At 41.8% G+C, this 21,320-nt stretch overlaps 1 protein-coding gene across 10 annotated transcripts in view; it reads left to right on the forward strand.

The window, feature by feature from the left end:
• The window catches only part of UNC5D (unc-5 netrin receptor D), a 494,882-nt gene that overhangs the window by 419,998 nt on the left and 53,564 nt on the right, over window positions 1-21,320 (forward strand). For 6 of the 10 annotated variants that reach the window (XM_074353354.1, XM_074353356.1, XM_074353358.1 and 3 more), the window contains 2 exons: window positions 2,894-3,274; window positions 11,256-11,340. In XM_074353354.1, the coding sequence (XP_074209455.1) occupies window positions 2,894-3,274; window positions 11,256-11,340 (466 nt within the window). The remainder of the gene's footprint in view (window positions 1-2,893; window positions 3,275-11,255; window positions 11,341-21,320) is intronic. The other 4 variants (XM_074353355.1, XM_074353357.1, XM_074353359.1 and 1 more) reach the window with 1 other exon arrangement.

Consider the following 21,320-nt stretch of genomic DNA (forward strand, 5'->3'; position numbering starts at 1 on the left):
TCTAGCTTTTATTTTAGAAAAAAATGAAACTGTCTGTCTTCTGAGGATGAAGTCTTCTACCTTGACCCTCGTGGTCAAGACTGTCACCTTTATTTCTGCTTGTTGTTTGTCAGTAGTGCCTGCAGCACAGGTCAGGAAGGCTTGCTGCTTGGCAGAGAGTGAGTAGAGACAGGATTGTGAAGTGGAAACCCGAGCATGCTAAAAACTGGGAGACAAGGTGCCCGACCACTTGCAACTCGCTTCTGGCCTCTCAGCTTCAGGTCTGAGTCTGGTCGGCCTCAGATGGGGACACATCCCCTTAATTTGGGTTTAGAGCTTGGTATATATATTTAATTAGAAAGAAATCCAGTGAAGAACTCTGATCTTGATACCATATAAAACAACTAGAACTGTATTTCCATCAGATGATAAGATACTGAGGCCATAACACTTGACCATAGAGGATGTACAGCAGTGTGAGAGGCAGCTTCATGCACAAATTCAGAGGCTCTGAAGTGGGATAGATCTGAATCCAGTAGCTATAAGATAGAGTTCATCGTTGATCCTCCCTCAGTCTTAATTTTCACAATGTCGAATGGGGGTACTCCCACCACCTCAGAGGGGTCTCGTGAGGATGAAACTACCTGGAACAACGTGGGCTGTAAACCCTTGGCTTGTGGAAGGTACTCAGTAAGTGCAGTGAGTGTCAGTCTAGAAGCTGTGTCTCCTCTTGCTTTGGTACAAGATGCCAGTGAGCTCCCTAGAGTGCCAGGCAGCAGGTGGGAGGGGTCGTCCCCTGACCTAGGTGTCTGGGGAACGCTGACTTGCGAAGCTCAAACTCACCTCCTTACTGTGGGACCTCTCAGAGAGTAAGTGTATTGTGAATCTTTAAGAGAATATGTAGCCTTTCCAAACTTATTTTACCATTTTTTTTCCACCAAGAATCTCACAAAACAAGTGCTATGAGCAGAGCCCTTGATTAAAATTCCACCCTGCCTTCAAGTTGGCAGCCAGCTTTCCTTAACTGTGGACTCTATCGTATGTACAAACTGTCATAATCAGGCATTTTCCACTTAAGTGCTCAGGTTAGATTAAGTCTAATGATAGAAATGTTTTTGCTTCTAGACTTTATGTAAGATAGGAGGCTCTTTCCAAATTACTTCAATATGAATATGAGGCTGAGTGTACAAAGAGTGCAAACCAGGAACAGAGAAGTCATTAAATGTAAAGAATGAACTGCTGTGCTTTGTACAAAAAAAAAAAAAGGAGGCTCTTTTAAGAGTAACCAGAAGTTAAACTACAAGGTCCTCCTGTATAGCACAGGGAACTATATTCAATAGCTTGTAATAACCAGTAATGAAAAATTTTATATATATATATATATATAAAACTGATTGACGATGCTGGGTACCAGAGACTAACACAACATTGTAAATCAACTGTACTTCAACTTACAAAATTAAACTTCAGAAGGTAAGTGGTTGAGAGAAGAGACATAAGAGTCTGGGGTCTGCTGTTTCCTTTGTCAGTGGAAACTCCTGTTCTAAGCTCTTTTCAGATGTGAGATGAAGGTTCTTGCTTCTTACCTGGGCCAACCGTAAACCAGAGTAAGGCTGGTACCTGTAACATTCGATGCAGTTCTATTAAAAAGCAGACTCCTTAATTGTGTCTGTGTCTTGGCCCAAGAGCCTCAAACATGAAAAAAAACAACGTACCATCCAGGTGCCTTTAGATCTATAGGGCTCTTTCATCTCATTTTGAACCTCCTCCTCTATGATTTTGGATTCTTAGAGCATCAGAACAAAGAGTTGGGAAAAGTCAGGGTTATCGATTTCCTGCTGGCGTTGTTACCATTTATGAAAATGGAAAAACAATAGAAGCTAATACAGTATGGCCTAGAATTGTCACATTTTCAAAAATACCTTACTTTAAACATTTTTGTCAGGCCCGGAAGGAAAATTGTTTAATGTGGTTTGGGCTTCAATCTGAGATGTCACGTTGACGGACTGATAAGGGTGGGCTGCTTGGGACTGAGGGTTATTCTGTTACTTACTAATAAATGAGATGACTTCATCACGAGAAAATATCACAGCATTTCTTTTTAATATTTGGCAGAGAAGAAAATTGGTAAGCCTCAACAGATGAGAAAGTCCAATTTCTCCTGTTGGTGTAAGGTTTGGGTTTTTTTTTCCCATTTGAGTTAGAAAGGAGGCCATTCTAAGCTGTTCCCCTTGTAGGAGCTGAGTCTCACCACCCTCGTGTGGTACCTCCTTTCCATCTCAGAGTCATGTATACATTGTTAGAGCAAATTGGCTACTGAGACATGGAGCGATTCGTGAAGTCCCCTGACCTTTTGTGCTCTGAGGACACATCATTTCCTCCCCCAGCTCTAGAAACTGCCCAGAATCCCACGGGAGATGTGCTGGCACCAGCGCAGCCTCGGTTATGAGCAGCCCTGCCTCGTCACCGCACTGTGTCATCTCCTGCCGTTTAAAATGAACAGATGTTATTTTCGCTCCGAACTGGCTTACAAAACATCTTTCTTTTCTTTCTTTTTTTTCATTTTGAAGCTTCTCTTTTTGCCAGTTAAAGTAATCCCATAAACAATAATACCTGAGTTCGTTGTCTGGTGGAGTGACTTGTTTTGGAAAGATATCGTGTAAGGGACTCTGGAACGTGAATTATTTTGGTCAGTGATGTTCAGAGAATTGACTAAAAACAGAGCTCCCGAGTCCAAGGCTCTGGTCACTCAGCCCAGGAGAGGAGCTCTCCATGCCCGGGGTGGGTCTGAAGGGCCAGCCCTGACCCGAGCAGCCCGCAGGCAGTGCTGTTGTTCAGCCAGTGAGCACAGATGTCAGGGAGCCGCTGTGATGGTGCATCCCAGTTTCTGAGTGACAGGTCCGCCTTCTTTCAGCAGGTAACTCCCTGCTCCTGAATTCCTCCCTGCAACCTGACCTCACTGTGAGCCGAACGTACAGTGGGCCCATCTGTCTCCAGGACCCCCTGGACAAGGAGCTCATGACGGAGTCCTCACTCTTTAACCCTCTGTCAGACATCAAAGTGAAAGTTCAGAGCTCATTCATGGTTTCCCTGGGAGTGTCTGAGAGAGCTGAGTACCATGGCAAGAATCATTCCGGGACTTTTCCCCATGGAAACAACCGCGGCTTCACTGCAGTGCATCCCAGAAACAAAACACCCTACATCCAGAATCTGTCATCACTTCCTACAAGGACGGAACTGCGGACCACTGGTGTCTTTGGCCACTTAGGAGGACGCTTAGTCATGCCAAATACAGGTGGGTGGTAAGTGTGCGTTTGTGTGTTTTCTAGCTGTTGTTTGATTGTATTATCTTCACATAATTATGTCCCGTGAGATTCATTTTTAAGAGTCTACCATCCCCTTGTCAGGCTCCCTGAGTCGGCTTGATTTACACAGCCAGCCAGAATCAGCACTGAGACTGGATTTTGCCGTTTTCATCTCAGCACAGGTCCAGCACTCCTTTGGATGCCCTGTTAGCACTGACAGCCATATTGGCTCAGAAGGTTTGAGTGTTCCCCAGAGTTTAAGCCCCCTTGAAGTATATTTCCTAGAACATGATCAGGAAGCACTGAAATCATTCTTTGACATGACTGACAAACAGTTAATAGCGAAGCATGGTTTATACATTAGTAGATAATTTAGTGAAATGACACTCAGAGTCAAGCATCTTCAGTAACTGACCTAAGGAACTGTCAGTGTCTATCAACCTTGCTGTAATGTTCTTTACGAAGAGCAGTGAGTGTTCATTATGGAATTGCTCTTTTGAATTCAAACTTCAGTCCCATGGCTATATAGATCTCAAGAGTGTTTCCTTCTTTTTGGTTTGCAAGAGAGTTTCTTGATGTTTTGACAAGGATTCTTAAGGTGTACAACCCAGATGGCTTTGAAAATGACACTGTTCCTGTGAATGGTCTTCAGAGTTGCCATCTCACCGGGTGGGGTAAAAGAGCAATCTCTCCTCCGATTTCTGAGCAATGAGATTTAGGTAATGCTCTGAGTCACCACTGTCAGCTGGGAGGAAAAGGCACACACCAGATCTGCAAGTGTTAGTAAAGACCTAGACAGCATCGAGTCGGGACCAGCAGGGCCTGGGCAGATTTCTCTCTAGGGCAGAGGTAACCCCCCTCTCCATGGCACACATTTTATCTTATACAGTGAGTTCTGGCATAGAACTAGTCTGACACTACTGTTCCGCTAGCTGACCGTCTCAGTAACTTAGTGGACTTGCGCCTGCAGCTTGTTTCAAGTCGATGAATGTTGTCTTATTTTCCTACACCAATCGCTTCCTTCAAAACTTCATTCCGGGCAAATAGCCCTCAAATGCAGCCCCAGAAATGATTTTGTGTTCTAAATTTCTCTAAATCTTCCTTGGGCAGTGATTTAGGATGTGGCAAGAATCTTCATTTAAATCTTTCTGAGTGTCAGTGTGTGATGACAGCCTCCCAGGTGAGAATGGGCAGGTTGGAGTTCGATGTGGAATGAGCAGGCAGCCATATTCACCAAGTACCTGTCTTGTAAGAATCTGTAAATTGGAAGTGTGGGATCTGGAAAAAGAGAAAAGATGCAAACCCCCCCCTTTCAAAGAGAAGAGTGTATTATATATATAGCAGAATCCTATGAAGTTGTGTGTTGAGTTTTTAGACATTTACTTTATCTCCACGTTCTTTTTTTTTTATTTTACTTTTATTGAAGTATAGTCAGTTAACAATGTTGTGGCAATTTCTGGTTTACAGCACAATACTTCAGTCATACAAGAACATACATATATTCGTTTTCATATTCTTCTTAACCATAAGTTACTACAAGATACTGAATATAGTCCCCTGTGCTATGCAGTAGAAACTTGTTTAGCTGTTTTATATATACTAGTGAATATCTGCAAATCTCGAACTCCCCAATTTATCCCTTCCTCCCCTGGTGACCATAAGTTTGTTTTCTATGAGTTTGCTTCTGTTTTGTAAATGAGTTTTGTTTTTTTTTAAGATTCCACATATAAGTGATACCATATAGTATTTTTCTCTTTCTGGCTTACTTCACTTAGAATGACATTCTTCAGGTCTAGCCATGTTGCTGCAAATGGCATTATTTTATTATTTTTATGGCTTAGTAGTATTCCATTGCATAAATATATCACAACTTGTTTATCCAGTCATCTGTCAATGGACATTTAGGTTGTTTCCATGCCTTGGCTATTGTAAATAGTGCTGCTATGAACATTGGGGTGCCTGTTGTGTCTTTTAAGTTTCCCTCTGGATATATGCCCAGGAGTGGGATTGCTGGATCATATGGTAAGTCTATTTTTAGTCTTTTGAGGAATCTCCATACTGTTTTCCATAATGGCTGCACCAAACTACCTTTCCACCAACAGTGTGTGAGAGTTCCCTTTTCTCCACGCCCTCTCCAGCATTTATTGTTTGTGGACTTTTGAATGATGGATATTCTGACTGGTGTGAAATGATACCTCGTTGTAGTTTTGATTTGCATTTCTCTGATAATTAGCAATATTGAGCATTTATTTCATGTGCCTGTTGGCCACTTGTATGTCTTCACTGGAGAATTGCTTGTTTAGGTCTTACCTCCACTTTCTTACCCAGTGCTTAGCACTTAGGTGGCTCTCAGTAGTTACTGGTTGACTAGGTTGGCCCACACTCCTCTCTTCCCCTCCTCCTCGTGTGTGTACATGTTTACACATGTGTGGAGGAAGTGCCAACCCTGACCCACCTATTGACTATGTTTGTCTGATGTCCATCAAGGAAAGTGAGTTGAAATCATGATGAAACAGTTTCTCTTCCTTCCCTTCTGACCTGAGAAGCTTTTGGGTTGAAAACTCAGTTCTGATAGCCTTGTCTATGATTCCCAGTCAGTTCCTCTGTGAAGGGGCATTTTCAGAGCTCCAGACAAGAAACCATAGACAAGATTGAAGCTGTTGACTGGGGATACATTGGAGGAAAACTAAGTGTGGGTAATTGAAACATATGCTCTGTTATTTGCAAAACATAAATGTAAAATATGCCCTGCGGCGCTAAAGAATAAGGGAACAAGGCACAGAAATTCAATTGTTTGAATGCCATCCATCCCAAATTGTTGTAGAGTGCCTGGCAATGATTTGTGAAAAAGTTTGGGGGTGGTCCCCACACTCTGGAAATCATTTATTAGGCAAAATAGGAGCCAAAAATCTCAGGTAGTTCAGCTATCATAGCAAATAAAAGGCTGTCAAGGTAGCAACTGGAGTTTGGGGGAGAGTATATTTTTCTTTAATCAGGGATAACTGGTGAATGACAGGTTGAAAATGGATACTTCTTTAGGGGACCACAGACGTAAAGATTTCCCACAGAGCCATTCATTCTTCATAAAAGGTAACTTGCCACCAACACCACCAGGTCTCATGACCTTTGCCTCTATGTTTGACTGTATTTAGTTTTCACATATAATTTATATGTTTGGGTCAGGAGATGGAAGGAAGTATGTTTGAAGGATAATCTAGCATTTCTGATAAAAGGAAAGATGAAGTCATTTAAAGGTCCAATGATCCTGTAGATTCAGGCTGAATTTAGGAGTCTTCTGAATAATGTTTCAATCTAAACACAAGGAATTAAGCTGACTTGAAAGGCATGGGATGTGATTTGCTCTACCAACAGCTCTTTATCAAAAGTCCACATGCAGATTTCTTCTGATTTGATCTGGGAGTTGACTGTCAGGCCCTAATGATCTACCAAAGACAGCAGGTCTCAAAGCCTGGCATTTTTTTTTTTTTAACTCAGAATTTTGAATCCTGTCCATTCATTTCTGATTTATTTTTTGAGTGCTTACTTTGTACCAGCTACTGGGCTACATATTACCCATGTAATAAGCTATTTTTTTTTCAAACACACTGTATGATTTTATGTATTTGAAAGTTTAGAAAAGAGAAATGAATCAACATGTCAGAAAGCAGATAAATGATCATTTGGGCTAGCAATTGAAGAACTGACATCTAAAGGGCACAAGGGACCTTTGAGGTAGTGGACACGTTCTATATCTCGATGGTGATGGTAGTAACAGGAGAGGATACATTTGTCAAAAACTCATTCATTTGCCCACTTACATGGGGTCCATTTTATTGCATGTGAATTATACTTGGAGAAAGGAAAAATGGGAGCACTATAAAACTATTCTTTGGGGTTAATTGCCTAAGATAGCATCATTTCTTAATGATGGCCTTGGGTGCCTCTATATCAAAAGAACAGGGTCTCTGGGTAGTCTAAGAGAGAGGCAAGAAAGTGCAACGCCAAGCTAAGAGAGATACGTATTCAGGTTGACATCCACACAGCTGAATATTGTGTGTATTGTAACTTTTGCTGCTCACAAGAGAAGGATGTAACGGAGGCCACTTGATGTGATAACTCCATTTAAGGAGGAATGGAGAGTTAAAGGAGGAGCCCCATCAGAGGCTGCTAAGTATGGCAACTATAGTTCTACTATTGACGTTAAGGTCCAGAAGCTAAATGAATACCCTTGGGGGAAACCTGTAAGCAAGATAGAAATGGGCCTCATTCTCAGAGCTAGTGAAAGATACTGATAATAAGTAGCATGCGGCTGAATGACGTTCAAAAATGTGAATCACACATAACGTGTTTGCAGTGAGTCTTGGCATTAGTTGATTCTTTTTAATGTACTTTTATTGAAGTATAGTCAGTTTACAATGTTGTGTTAATTTCTGGTGTACAGTGCACTGCTTCAGTCATACATATACATATATTCATTTTCATATTTTTTCACCATAAGTTACTGCAAGATACTGAATATAGTTCCCTGTGCTCTACAGAAGAAACTGTTGTTTGTTTTATGATTTTGATATTATTTTTATTTATTTTTTTACATCATGTTATTCTCTTGCAACTCATTGTAGTTATTGTATTTCCAATTATGGTTTTCTCATTTCTCTAGCTTCCTGTTCCTTTTCTATTTAGAGCAGACCTTTCAATATTTCTTTTAGTATAGCTTTAGTATTGATGAATTCTTTGTTTTTGCTTGTCTGTGAAATTCTCTCTCCTTCTAAAGGATAGTCTTGCCAAATAGAGTATCCTAGGCTGCAGCTTTTTTTCATTCAGGACTTTGAATGTATCTTGCCACTCCCTTCTGGCCCACAGTGTTTGTGAGAACTCAGCTGAAAGCCTTTTGGGGGTTCCTTTGTAAATAACTTTGTTTTTCTCTTGCTGCCTTCAGAATACTTTGTCTTTAACTTTGGCCATCTTAGTTATAACACGTCTTGGTGTGGGTCTGTTTAGATTCTTGTTGGGGACTCTCTGTGCCTCTTGTACTGTATCTGTTTCCTTCTTTAGGTTTGGAAAGTTTTCAGTCATGATTTCCTCAACTACCTTTTCCATCCCCTTTTCTCTTCCTCCTCCTTTGGGGACCCCTATTGTGCCATAGGTTGGCATGCTTTATATTCTCCCCTAGGTCCCTTATATTGCTTTCATTGGTTTTTATTTGCATTGGTCTTCTAAGTCACTGATTTGTTCCTCTGCATTATCTAGTCTGCTTTTGACTGCCTTTAGCTCAGCTCTTATCTCAGCCATTGAGTTTTGTTTTTAATTGGCTCTTCTTGATAGTTTCAGTTTCCTTTTTATAGTATTCTGTTTCTATTCATAGTCTCTTTTAGTTCCTCCAGTGCTTTGATCACCCCCTTTTTGAAGTCATGATCTCGTAGACTATTGAGGTTTATTTCACTGATCATTCTTTCAGGGGATTTCTCTTGTTCTTTTAATTGGGAATAGGTCTGCTTCTTCAGTTTACTTGTATTTCTCTGGCTCTGTGGATTTAGGAGCATCAGTTATCTACTGTGGTCTTGAAGGGCTGCTTCTATTTAAAGTGGGAGTGCTCCTGTGTAGACTGGGTGCGTCTAATAGTTTTGTTGCGATGGCTGTTACTATGTGTGGTTGCCACATCTTCCATGAGTTGGCTGTTGTCCCTTTGACTGAGGGTGTGGTTGGTGTTGAGCGGGGCCTCCTTTTCTGTTCTGTAGTTGTCATGGCCTTGACTGGGGCTGGGGCTGCTCCCCTGATGCTGGAATAGAAGCTTCTAGACCCGTTTCTGAGCTGTGGTGTGTGGTAGGCAGGTTTGGAGTGCTTCAGCTGGGAAGTGTCCTCGGTGGTGGTCTGTCACTTGTTATGCGGCCTTACAAAGTACTCTTTGTTGACACTGCCTTTGTCCCTGCCTTAGCTGTGGGAATGTCGGCCACCTTCTCTGGTGGAGACAGCAGAACCTGAACCTGGGGTGCGCCACAGCTAGGGGCACAGACCCCAGCCCTGCCTCTGTGTGTTGTATGGTATGCCGCCTGTTGTAAATACCCACCACTGCCGAGTGGGCCAGAACTCTGCTCACCGCCTGTACGTCCCAGAGGCCAGGGTCCAGAGAGCGCAAATCCATCCTCTCTGCCTGGGGCTATAATCAAATCTCAGTCTGGCCTGTGAAGTTGCAGGGCGCTGGATATGGATTCAGTTCCCAGCACCTGCTCCATGCAGCAGTGATGGCTATGACCAAGCCCCACCGCTCTTCCCGCAAGAACACAACAATGGTATGGCTACAGTGTGTCCCTCCCCCCTCCCCGACACACACCCCAACAGTGGTGCTTTTTTATGGGGGGGGTCCAAGGCTGTTTTGTCCCACACACCGCCCCAGCCAGAGCTCACACCGTCCTCCAGTCCCCTGAGGCTGCCTGGGCTCCTCACCCATCTCCAGCAGCCAGTCGGGGCTCATCCCTGCTGGCTTGCATCTAGGGCCGGGGGTCACAGGGACAGTCGGTGTCAGTTTCCCTTAGTTCTGTCTGCCAAGTGGTTGCCACTTTCTCCTCCAAGCTTCGGAAGCTCCACTTTTGTCCCCACTGGCCTCCCGGCTGGAGAGGGGGCACCCTGGTGTGAGGGTGCCTTTCTTCCTCTGCTGCCCCTCCTTGCAGGACCAGTCCTGCACCCGTCTTCTTTTTCCTTTTTTTTCTTACCGGATTTTGTGACAATCCTCCTGTATTTTGAAGCCTCTAAGAGACACTTTTCCAGAGTTCAGTAGGTGTTCTGTGCGATCTGTTGGGTTTGTAGATGTAATTCTTGGTGTATTTGTGAAAGAGGGCGAGCTGGGAGTCTCTACTCCGCTGTCTCCGACTCACTTGTTCTGCATTCTTTGACTCTGTAGCCGCAAACAGGCACGTAGAAGGGGACCGGTAAGCCTGCCAGCTCTAGATTTAAATTATCAGCAACCTGAAAGCTTTTTGTGTGATTCCGTTAGCCAGAAGGAAAGGAGAAAAAAAAAGTGAACCCTGTATTATTCAAAGAAAGGGAGGGTCCCCCGAAATTGTATTTTGTAGAGATCTTACTGGGTCTCTATTTCATTTCTTTTGATAAACAAGAAGGTTCGTGAAAGAATCTCTGCCCTCTCTGGACTCTTTGCTCTTGGCCAAAGTGAAATGTTTACTTCACAGCATTCAGGAGGAAAGAGGGGAATTCTCAGATGCAGTGCCAGGTGACTTCCTGTGCCCTCCTTGCCTTGGTTATATGGTTTTACTGAAGTAAGGTTACTGCGGTTTTTTTTGCAACTTGACGTTGATAGAAATATGGTTAAGTCACCTTTAACCTTAACCTTTTCTACCTTCTGTTTACAAATATAGGGCCAAAGAGTGGCTATACAATAACATATAAGTTCCTAAGCTTATTCGTGCTTTTTCCTTCTCCTATTCTCTTGACAAAATATACCATTCCTCTGGTCACCTCCCTAAACTGACTTCAAGGTGCACCATTTGGAAGGTAATTACATATAGCAGGCTCCGGCAACATGTTAGAGGGCTCACCCGTTATCCCAGATACCTTTTCAGGAAATGAATGGATCGAGACACAATAGAGAAATACACATTTAACTTTTAGAGCCGGTTAACTGATAGGCTGAGAGATGCTTATGTGCCCAGGTATGTTTGATAGTGCCTGGTCTCAGACACCCCATCTTACAAGAGAATTTAAAAATGCTGGGAAGACTTTAAATAAAAATCTCATTTGAGTACACAATTGAATAATATGCCCTTCTTTATGTCACTTTAGGAAACAGTGTGTTCTTTGTCATCATTTTGGACTTTATATATAATCTTTGCCAGGCCTGGGAGTTCATAAACTGCTCTGAGACCTTCTCTCTTTGAGAGCATTTGTAAGGTGCTCAACCGAGGGGCTTCAAGATGATGGGGGAATCCACCACTAACCTCTTGGCTTTTTCTGTTTTAGGAGTGAGTTTACTCATCCCCCATGGCGCCATCCCAGAGGAGAATTCTTGGGAGATTTACATGTCCATCAACCAAGGTGAACCCAGGTAAGAGATAGAGAAGGATGGCATGTTAATGACATCTTAAATATGAAAGGGAACTTGTGCAAAAAAAAAACTAAGTTATTAAGATAACGTGACATGGAGGTGTGTAGGTGAGAGAGTAAGCTACTTGATTGTACAGAGGAAAAAACCAATTGTAAAACTTCTGGCTGTCCATCTGTAGGTACTAATCCAGGTCACCAACATCTAGACACCAAATGTAAACCAGTAGAGTGGTTGGCAAGTCAGTCAAGGCCTCTCCACAAACACTGACTGCCTCCCAGGGCCTTCCTCTCAAAAGAAAAAAAAGATCATCCCCAGAGGCACTCCATGGTGCTACGCATTATGCCGATGCAGAGAGGACTGACCTGTGACCTTTTACCATCAACAGCAGACCTGCTGGAAGGCCGAGAGACAATTGCTTAAGCAATTTTTCTCAAAGAAAAAAAGTCTACGCTTCAGTAGCTTTCAGGTCTGACAAATTTCAGCAGCATTAAATTCAATTACGGGAACAAATACAAATCTTGTCGCATACTCTTTTAATGAAAGTAGTTGGTTATTTTCCCAGCGCGACTGTATTTGTGGAAATGTTGCCTTCCTCCACACGAGATAAACCGAACTCCTCTTGAGAAAGCAATTTCTCTCATAAACTGGATCTATACCTCTGGCATTTTCAGTCATAACATCTTGGTTATTTTAGAATAGATTTTGTTAGCAAAAAAAAAAAAAAAAAAACCCACAGTGAAAGGAAAAACAGTCAGAGAAACAGATGGTTCGAGCAGATTTTGATAGCTATCTCTGGAAGAGGATTTGTTGGTACCCAGTGGTTTTAACTTTCTGCTCCACAGGACCTGAGGAAAAGGTAAGAAAGGCTCCGCTAGCTGGCTGGCTTTGAGGCTCGTAGAGGGTTTGTGGGTAAGGCGGGTGCTCATAATACATTCCCTCCGTCCCATAGACCTGGATCTTTCCCCTGGAAACATACTAGTAGTGTTTCAACATCTCCACTTGGCTGATAGGGGAAAACCAAGGCACACAGAGGTCTTATTCAAAATCTCAATTAAGCAGACCTACAATTGAAGGTCTCTGGATGATAAGTCATCTCGTTTTTTCTCTTTGGTTGATTTGTGTAAGAAACTGTACCTGTTTCAAATTGAGTTTATGTTCAGTTACCCATTTCCTCTTAAATTCATCATCCTTAAATCAAGTTTGAGGCAGAATCCAGTCAACCTTGCCTGAAATTCATGGCCTTCTACAAACCCTCCCCACTGTGTCCTGCTCCCTGTGTGGTCCTCAGTCCACTGAGCCTACAGATTCAGCTTCTTTCTCTCAAACCCATCCCAGGGTCTTCCACCCCCATTAGGTGAGAACCAAGCTAGGGGCTAGTTCACATTTTCAGAGGCACCTAATACACAACTCATCTCAATGCTTATCTCTTACTAGAAGCTTCATAGGAGGGCAGAGCTAGAATGTGTTCTAAGGCATCAAACATACAGAGACTTAGAAAAATGGCTCAAAAATGGGGGAAATATCGCTTGGGAAAGCATGCAGTTGTGAAAGAAGAAATACACAAAAATTCACCAGAGCCCACACAGACTTTGAAAAACAGGTTTGGCCTCATGTAGTCACCCTCTGCTAAGTTTTTTAAGTTCCACGTTAATCAGTTTGGTTTATCCATCCACATCTAAGGTGCTGGTTTACTGCTGCTGCCTAGGAAGGTGGAGGGAAACAAGAACAGTTCATCCAATACTCAGGTGTGTGTGTTCCTCTCTATTTTTCCATGTTACTGAAACCTTCCCAGATGTTCCTGTCTCTCAAGGAAATGTCTGGCCACTGAGCTGCAGCCCACGTGGCTTCTGTGGCTATTCTCACGCCGTTTTGAGGAGGTCCAAACTCTCCAAACTCTATACTTACAGAAACACTAAAAATAGCAAATGCCTTCCAGCTACTTTTGTCAAGCTCAGGTGAATTTTATCCCTGCTATGAGGCTGCTTGGATCTGAGTCCTGCTTCTAATCCTGTGATTAATCAGAAGACTGCTGATAAGGGCTATTTGGTGTCATCTTTTATTTGTAAGGTCACTTGAAAACCCATTTTCATCTTAGACCTTATTCTGAGCACAAGCTCAATATCTCCTCAGAGTTCATAGAGCTGGACCAGCACTGGAGAGGTTCTTCTGTCTTTGCCTCTAGACCCGTCACACGTGTGAGAATTGGCTTTTCCAGCTCTCCATCACCTCTCTATCCAGAGAACGACAGTGAGATCTGCCCAACAGCACCTTCCTGCCGTGGTTAAAGTCTGGTGAATTTTTTTCTGTCAATACATTTCTATTGCTCCTTTCCCAGCTACATCCCCGGTGTAGTGGGGTGATGATTGGGGGAAACTGTAACTGGTATTATTGATCTAAATTCTGTACCACAGACTCAAAACAACCTCCTGTATTCAAATAGTCTCAGATGGATATATTTAATATTTTGGTAAGTTTTAAGTGAGGTTGGTTATTGTCTGAATTAAACGTGCCCTGTCTCTCTTGGGACATCCTACTTTATTTCCTGGGAAGCCTCCAAGAGGACACTGTACTTTCCACTAAAGTGAAATGTCACTTCACTTCCTCGATGTCCATGCTCTGTCTACACTTTCAGACTTGAACAGCTATGTTAATGAATCCTTTCTAACCTCCTCTAGCAGTCTGGACCTTTGGTTGGTTACAATGCTGAAGAAATTAATAACTATTACCTTTTGGTACATATATACATATTATCAAATGGTTCACTAGAAGGGTTGCAGCCTTGGAAATGTAATAATTACTTACCTCTGTTTTCATATAACTCGCAAAGTGCTTTCACATGCATTTCATTTAAATTCCCCAGTGATGTTCAAAAGAAGAGGGGTTTATACCAGTTTTAGAGAAGAGGGGAAAAAAAATCTAAAAGGTGAAGATTCCAAGAAGCAAGTTTGCTTTTCAAGGGTGTGTGACTTACTGGCTGAGCTGGGATTTGACTTCAGGATATCTGCCTCCAGTTGCAGTGCCCAAGGACTAAAGATGCCACCGCTCCTTGGTGTGGGAGGCCTTAAGGAAACAGCTCTCTGATGCTGCGTTCCAACACTTGGCCCCTGTAAAGCAGCATCCTCTGGTTGATCCATAAAAGCACCGAGAATCAGGCAAGGCGGGAAGGCAGGATCAAGTTGAACATTTCGTAGAAGTCTGTAGGGGTAAAGTTGCTGCTGTTACATTACAGTTGAAAGAAGAAAGCCTGGGAACAGGTCTCATTCCAGTGCTCAATCTTAGGAGACATTTGCACTCAGTGGATGAGGGTGTGGGCTCAGGCATCTGAGCCCTGGGTTCATACTTAAGTTAATGAAACTCTTTGACTCTGTCCTCATCTGAAAAATAATAGTAGGTACCTACGTTATAGGGACATAGTGGCACTGCATGGTATACAGTGAGACAAGGGTTTCAAAGATGATAAAAGAAGAAAACCCAATTGATACTTTTATATTTGATTAACTATTCTGCCTACAGTATATCTTTTCATCCTTATATTAATCTTAGATGGTAAATAATGTAATTATCCTACTTTTATAGATTTGAAAATTAAGACCAAGTTAAGTAGGTTTGTCTTAGGTTGTAGCAGGATTAGGCACCAAAAGTTTCTGACTAATAATGTATTTGTGTCACAGTCCCCACTTTGTCATAATTAGGCATATTATTCTTGAGTCTGGTGAGACAGGGCTTATACATAACAATGGAAACACCATGACACAGAGGGGCCCAGATTTTGGGAAGACAGTAATAACTTTGTAATTCAATATGGAAGTACCCTGCAACAGAGGATTTCACAGAAAGCAATGGAAAAGTAGAGGAAGCCCTGAATCTATTCTAAGGGTAGATTTACAGTGGGTAGTGAGGAGGGTGGCTTCTAGGAGAGGTCACTTGAGCTGACTCTAAAAGATCAGTAGAAATCAAAGAAAGGGCTGTGATTCAATGATTTCCAACTCCAGGTTCCATTTTCCAGTGTCTATATGGTATCAGGGGTGGCACACGAAAGAGGAGTCTTTAAAAATGGGTAAATCCAGGCATTTTTAAAATTTTTATTTATTACTGAAGTATAGTTGATTTAAAATGTTTTGTAAGTTTCAGATATATAGCAAAGTGGTTCAGTTTATATATATATTCTTTTTCAGATTCTTTTCCATTACAGGTTATTTTAAGATACTAAATATAGTTGCCTATGCTACATAGTAAATCCTTGTTGCTTATATATTTTGTATATAGTAGTGTGTATCTATTAATCCCATACTGCAAATTTATCCCTCCCCACTTCCCTTTAAACCATAAGTTTGTCTTCTAGGTCTGGAGTCTGTTTCTGTTTTGTAAATTTGTAAAATTTTTTAGATTTCATACATAAGATGTCTTTCTCTTTCTGACTGACTTCACTTAGTATGATAGTATTTAAGTCCATCCATGTTGCTGCAAATGGCATTATTTCATTCTTTTTAAATGGCTGAGTAAATATTCCATTGCTTCTTTATTCATCTGTTGATAGACATTTGGATTGCTTCCATGTCTTGGCTACTGTAAATAGTGCTGCTATGAACATGGGGTGCATGTATCAAATCCAGGCATCTTCTCCATTTTGAGGTCACTCTGATGCTAGGCTATTGTCTTAAGCAGCTTCCTTCCAACTCTACCCCAAGCCTTCTGCAGACAGAAGGAAGAGTTAGGGTTCATGCACTGCTCCATTCACAAAATAGAGGATGCTTCATGACATCACAGGGACAGGAACTAGAGAAGCCTTACAGGAAGGCAATGGCATAAACTTGGGGCTGTCAGCACTATCTGCTGGTGACAAGCCCTTGGGCTTCCCCTGGATTAAGGGTATTTAAGCAGTTGGCTCAGTGCCAAACGTGGCCTCCTTGGCTGCAGGCCTTGTAGAGCAGGAAGCCAGCAGTAGCCGTTCTCAGGATGCCTGTCTCCTTCCCCAGACTTTGAAAGATTTTGGGGTCTTTTCCTTTTAACATTTCTTTAGGATCTTTTGAGAGGCAGGACATTTTTTGTCCTTTCTAAACAGGTTTTGATAACTTTATTAAATTAAGGTGTTAAACATTTCTCCAGTGAAGACATACAAATGGCCGATAGGCACATGGAAAAATGCTCAATATCACTGATTATCAGAAGATTATCATAGATAAAAACTATGTATAATGAGGTATCACCTCACACCAGTCAGAATGGCCATCGTTAAAAGTCCACAATGATAAATGCTGGGAAGGATATGGAGAAAAGCGGAACCTTCCTACACTGTTGGTAGGGTGGAGCCATTATGGAAAATAGTATGGAGATTCCTCAAAAAGCTAAAAATAGACTCACCATATGATCCAGCAATCCCACTCCTAGGCATATATATAGAGGGAACCCTAATTCGAAAAGATACATGCACCCCAGTGTTCATAGCAGCACCATTTCCAATAGCCAAGACATGGAAACAGCTTAAATGTCCATTGACAGATGACTGAATAAAGATGTTGTGGTATATTTATGCAATGGAATACTACTCAGCCATAAAAATAATAAAATAATGCCATTTGCAGCAACATGGATGGACCTGGAGAATGTCATTCTAAGTGAAGCCAGAAAGAGAAAGAAAAATACCATCACTTATATGCAGAATCTAAAAAAAAAAATGAGACAAATGAACTTATTTACAAAACAGAAACAGACTCACAGATATAGAGAACAAACTTATGGTGACCAGAGGGGAAAGGGAGGGGTGGAGGGATAAACTGGGACTTGAGATTTGCAGATGCTAACTACTATATATAAAATAAAGAGCCAGTTTCTCCTCCCAGGGAACTATATTCAATACCTCGTAATAGCCTATAATGAAAAAGACTATGAAAAGGGATATTTGTATGTATAACTAAATCAGTATGTGGTACACCAGACATTAACAAAACATTGTAAATCAACTATATTTCAATTAAAAAAAAAACTAAAGCTCAAAATGGTTAAATTTCTTTTAAGTGTTTAACAAGAGGATAAAAAAATCAGTTGTCTTCTTTCAGAGACCTACTCCACATAACCACAATAAGAAAATGATATAAACTATATTCAATATCTTGTAGTAACTTATGGTAAAAAATATGAAAACAAATCTATGTATGACTGAAGCATTAAGCTGTACACCAGAAATTGACACACTGTAAACTGACTATACTTCAGTAAGTATATAAATAGAATAAAATAACAGTCCAATTTAAAAAATGTAGATGTAGCACTGTCTTCCTAGTACCTGTCTCCCAGCTCTCTGCACCCTCCCTACCCCCTAGTTAGCAGAGAACTGGACCAGAACAGTATTATATGGAGCTTTCTTCTAAGAAGCAATAAAATGAAACCAAATGCAAACATTCATTTCTTTTTCCAATTACACTGCCATATGGATATTCCTGACCAATGCTTACACTAGAATTGGAACTATCAGTAATCTTATTGAAGACTTTACAGAAAGGACACATTTTAGAAGTTGGGTTCAACCCAGATGGGCTATTTCAACCACTGTTTTTGATCAGATGGCATGGTCTTCCCAGGGGACACACACTGGGGCAAAGATTGGGAAAGTACGCATGGCGGTGTTATGAAACATTAGCCAAGTGAGAAATGAGACCAAATACAAGAATCCGAAGACAGAAGTAATAGCTCTGAAATGGAAGGGAGTAGACAGAATTTCTTTTCCAGTAACAGGCTCACAACTCAGCCCTGCAGTGTAAGCTTCTCGTGTGGAGTGGCTTCCTGGGGCTTCTCCCCCATGGTAGCAAGAACAGCACACACAAAAACAGACTTATAAACACACACTTGCTCATGTACCATGCCTAATGGAGGATACAGGCTCTCAGAAATGTCCTTAGGCTGTTTGGGAGGACCTCCTTTCTAGAAGACTAGAAAGAAAACATGGATACAAATGGCCATTCTATTGTATAAATGGAATTTTAATGAAATGAACCTGTTTCTAGTAAACTACTCTATGTCAAAGCAGACGTTTGAGGCCATTCTAAAACCACTCATCACAGCAAAATATGAAACTGCATACACTTTTCCTGGGGCTTTCAGGCGCTCTGATTTCACAGAAGCTAAGAACCCCTTGTCATCAGGCTACTGCAATTAGCGTAGCGGTCCCAGACAGAAATCTTGCCTCTTGAGCTCAAAATAAGAGCCCCTGCCTTTGGCTCTAGCCTGACACCAGATGACGGGTCAGAAGATCGCTGCAGGGAGAGAACCTGGCCAAAGTTGATTTGCATCTCTATTTGTCTTCTCCAGCTTGAAGAACTTACCTGCTAGGTTTCATCTCAAGTCATCCCCCAGCAGCTCCGGCAAAAAAAAAAAAGTCACTGCACCTTCTCACTGAAAGAGTTGTGAAGTCTTTCAGAGTATTTTTCACAATTGATATTATGAGCTCAGTTCAGTCAATGACTAACTGCCAAATGTATTTAGTATCGGACCAAGAAAAATAGGGCCCCATATATGTAAGGTTTTTTCTGGTGTACATGTTGGTTGGAGGAAAGAGGTTCTATATATGTAGCAGGATGGTGTTTGGGGGCACAGTGGACTTTTCTATCTTCCTGAAATGGACAGAACTGATAGGGAGAGAGAAAGACGGACAGACAGATGAACTAAATACCCAACATTCTAATTTCAGAGATTTGCCAGTTAAAACAGCAAAGCTAGTTTTCCTGCCACCCTGCAGAACCTGCTGAGAAGCATCATTTCATCAGAACGGGCACTGCTGCTCCCCCTTCCATGCACACATCATGCATCATCCCTATTGATATAAGACTAGGATGTGAAGAAAGAACAAGTCACACTTTGAAGGAGCAAAGGCATCAAAAATGGCCATCCCTGTGCTCGCCAAAGCAAGTGGCCCCAGGAGAATTAGTTACAAAATGTGGGTCATCTGCAGGAAGTGGATATTGATACCTGTCTTTCTCAGTGTTCACTGACTTGTTCAATGCTACCAGGGAACAGGGAACACAAAATACAAAGCTTTGAGAAGAGAGGACATGCTTTCCAAGGAGAAAGGGGCAACAAAGGTCTTCCATAATTTCCAGGTCCCCATATTCCCAAGAGGTAGAGAAGATGAACCTTGGCCAGAAGTTGAGAGCCACAGATTGAAAACAAGTTTGCCAGGGGCCACTTCAGTGTGAGGTACAGAGGCTCAGAGAGCAGGTCAAGATGCTGCTAGCTGGGAGCAGGCGTACCTGAAGCCCATAAGGAACAATAGACGCATAGGGACAGCTGTTTGCAATCCAGTCACCTGCACCCTGTCAGTGAGGCCTTGTGGAGTCATCCCCTATATATACTGCATCCATTCAGGACTATCCTAAGAAACCTTGAAGCCATCCAAGAAAAAGTACCATCCCCTTGCCACAAGTAGTTAAGTAAGGAGAAGGTGTTTTCTTTCTCCCTTTCTATCCCGACGCCACAGACAAACTCAGGGAAGAGGGGGTGCATGAGGGGGGCAGGTTGTCTGCTCCAGATCCAGCATCTGGAAGCTTGTGTGTGTTCATGCAAGTATGCATGAATGTGTGCACACAGATGCATCCACGTGCATGGGGTGGGGGTAAGATTCTGAATCAGATGTAAGATTTAGATTTTTAAATGAACAAAAATCAGTCCTGAAAACAAACTATTTGAATAACTAGATGTTACTGAAAAGTCACAGAATCAAAATGAAATGTCTTCAAGAGACCCTGCTACCATGGACAGTTCTACTAAACACAATCATTGCTACTAGGAAAATGGGAATAACTTAATACCATCATGGATGAAATCCTGAAAGCAAATTCAGTTACTCAAACAAATGCTACTGCAGTGTGATGTATGTGGTGATATAGACAGACAAATGTTAGCCAGAAGTGGAGGGATGAACCCTATGTAAAGGCTCAGGGGAGGTTTCAGAGAGGAAATGACAACTGACTTAAAAACTGAAAGACAGTAAAAAGATATTCCACTCAAAGGGAATAGAATGTGCAAAGGCACAAAGGTGTAAATCACATCACATATTTTGGAACTAAGCAAGTCAGAATAAAATGTGAAAGGAAGAGTGATAAGGAATGAGGCTGAAAACAAAGACTAGACCATGTATTGTTTGCTGTCTCAGGGAAACTGCAGTGTACCTGATGGGTAAGGGATTGATGAGGCTTTAGATTCAGGAGACCCAGTCATATTTACACTTGAAATATATTATCTTCTGCCTCATCTCCACTGCCCCTGTCGCACGTTCAAGTCTTCATCATACCAGCATCCTTCTGAGCACAGGGAAAAAAACGCTTTGTTTTGCCTAGCACAGTTATTAATGGTCCCCCTTTTCACACACAAACGTGTTTCAATTTGGACAATAAAATTATAGTCACTCTGCTTTTGAGTGCCCTTGTCTCTAAATGTGAATGTTTTAAATCCTTTCTCTGATCTCCACGTTGCTGTCAGTAGGGAATTTAGAGAGAGACTTGGGGAAGACATTGGCAAGATCGTGTGTGTGTGTGTGTGTGTGTGTGTGTGTGTGAGTGTTAATGTGGGATGAAAAAGATGAAGGAGTTGAAGATAATTTCCATGATTCTGGCTTGGGAACTGATGGTTAATTAGTAGAGAGAGATTTTCCAGCTGAAGGTCACCCGAGAGTTTGTGATAATAGTTACTCTGGGAGCAACTCTGGATTTTTTTTTTTTCTGGGGCATAAACATAGCTCTTTCACTTACAAGAAAAGGGATGGGAAGAAAGTTGATTAAAATAATAAAAGATGAAAATAATGTGTATATTCAAGAAAAAAGACAACTGCTGAATTGAAGTCTCATGTTGCGCTTTGGCCAGAGCAGGTGACAGCAATGCTACTTAACAGCGGTGTCGTCATATTGGGCACAGAGCATGTTTGCATGCCTCATGCACAATGGAATCTTCTGCCTCCCTTTGTTTTCTTTCCCTTCCTTGTGAGGTAAGAA

This window comes from Camelus bactrianus, chromosome 26, assembly GCF_048773025.1.
Source record: "Camelus bactrianus isolate YW-2024 breed Bactrian camel chromosome 26, ASM4877302v1, whole genome shotgun sequence".
NCBI classification, from domain to species: domain Eukaryota; kingdom Metazoa; phylum Chordata; class Mammalia; order Artiodactyla; family Camelidae; genus Camelus; species Camelus bactrianus.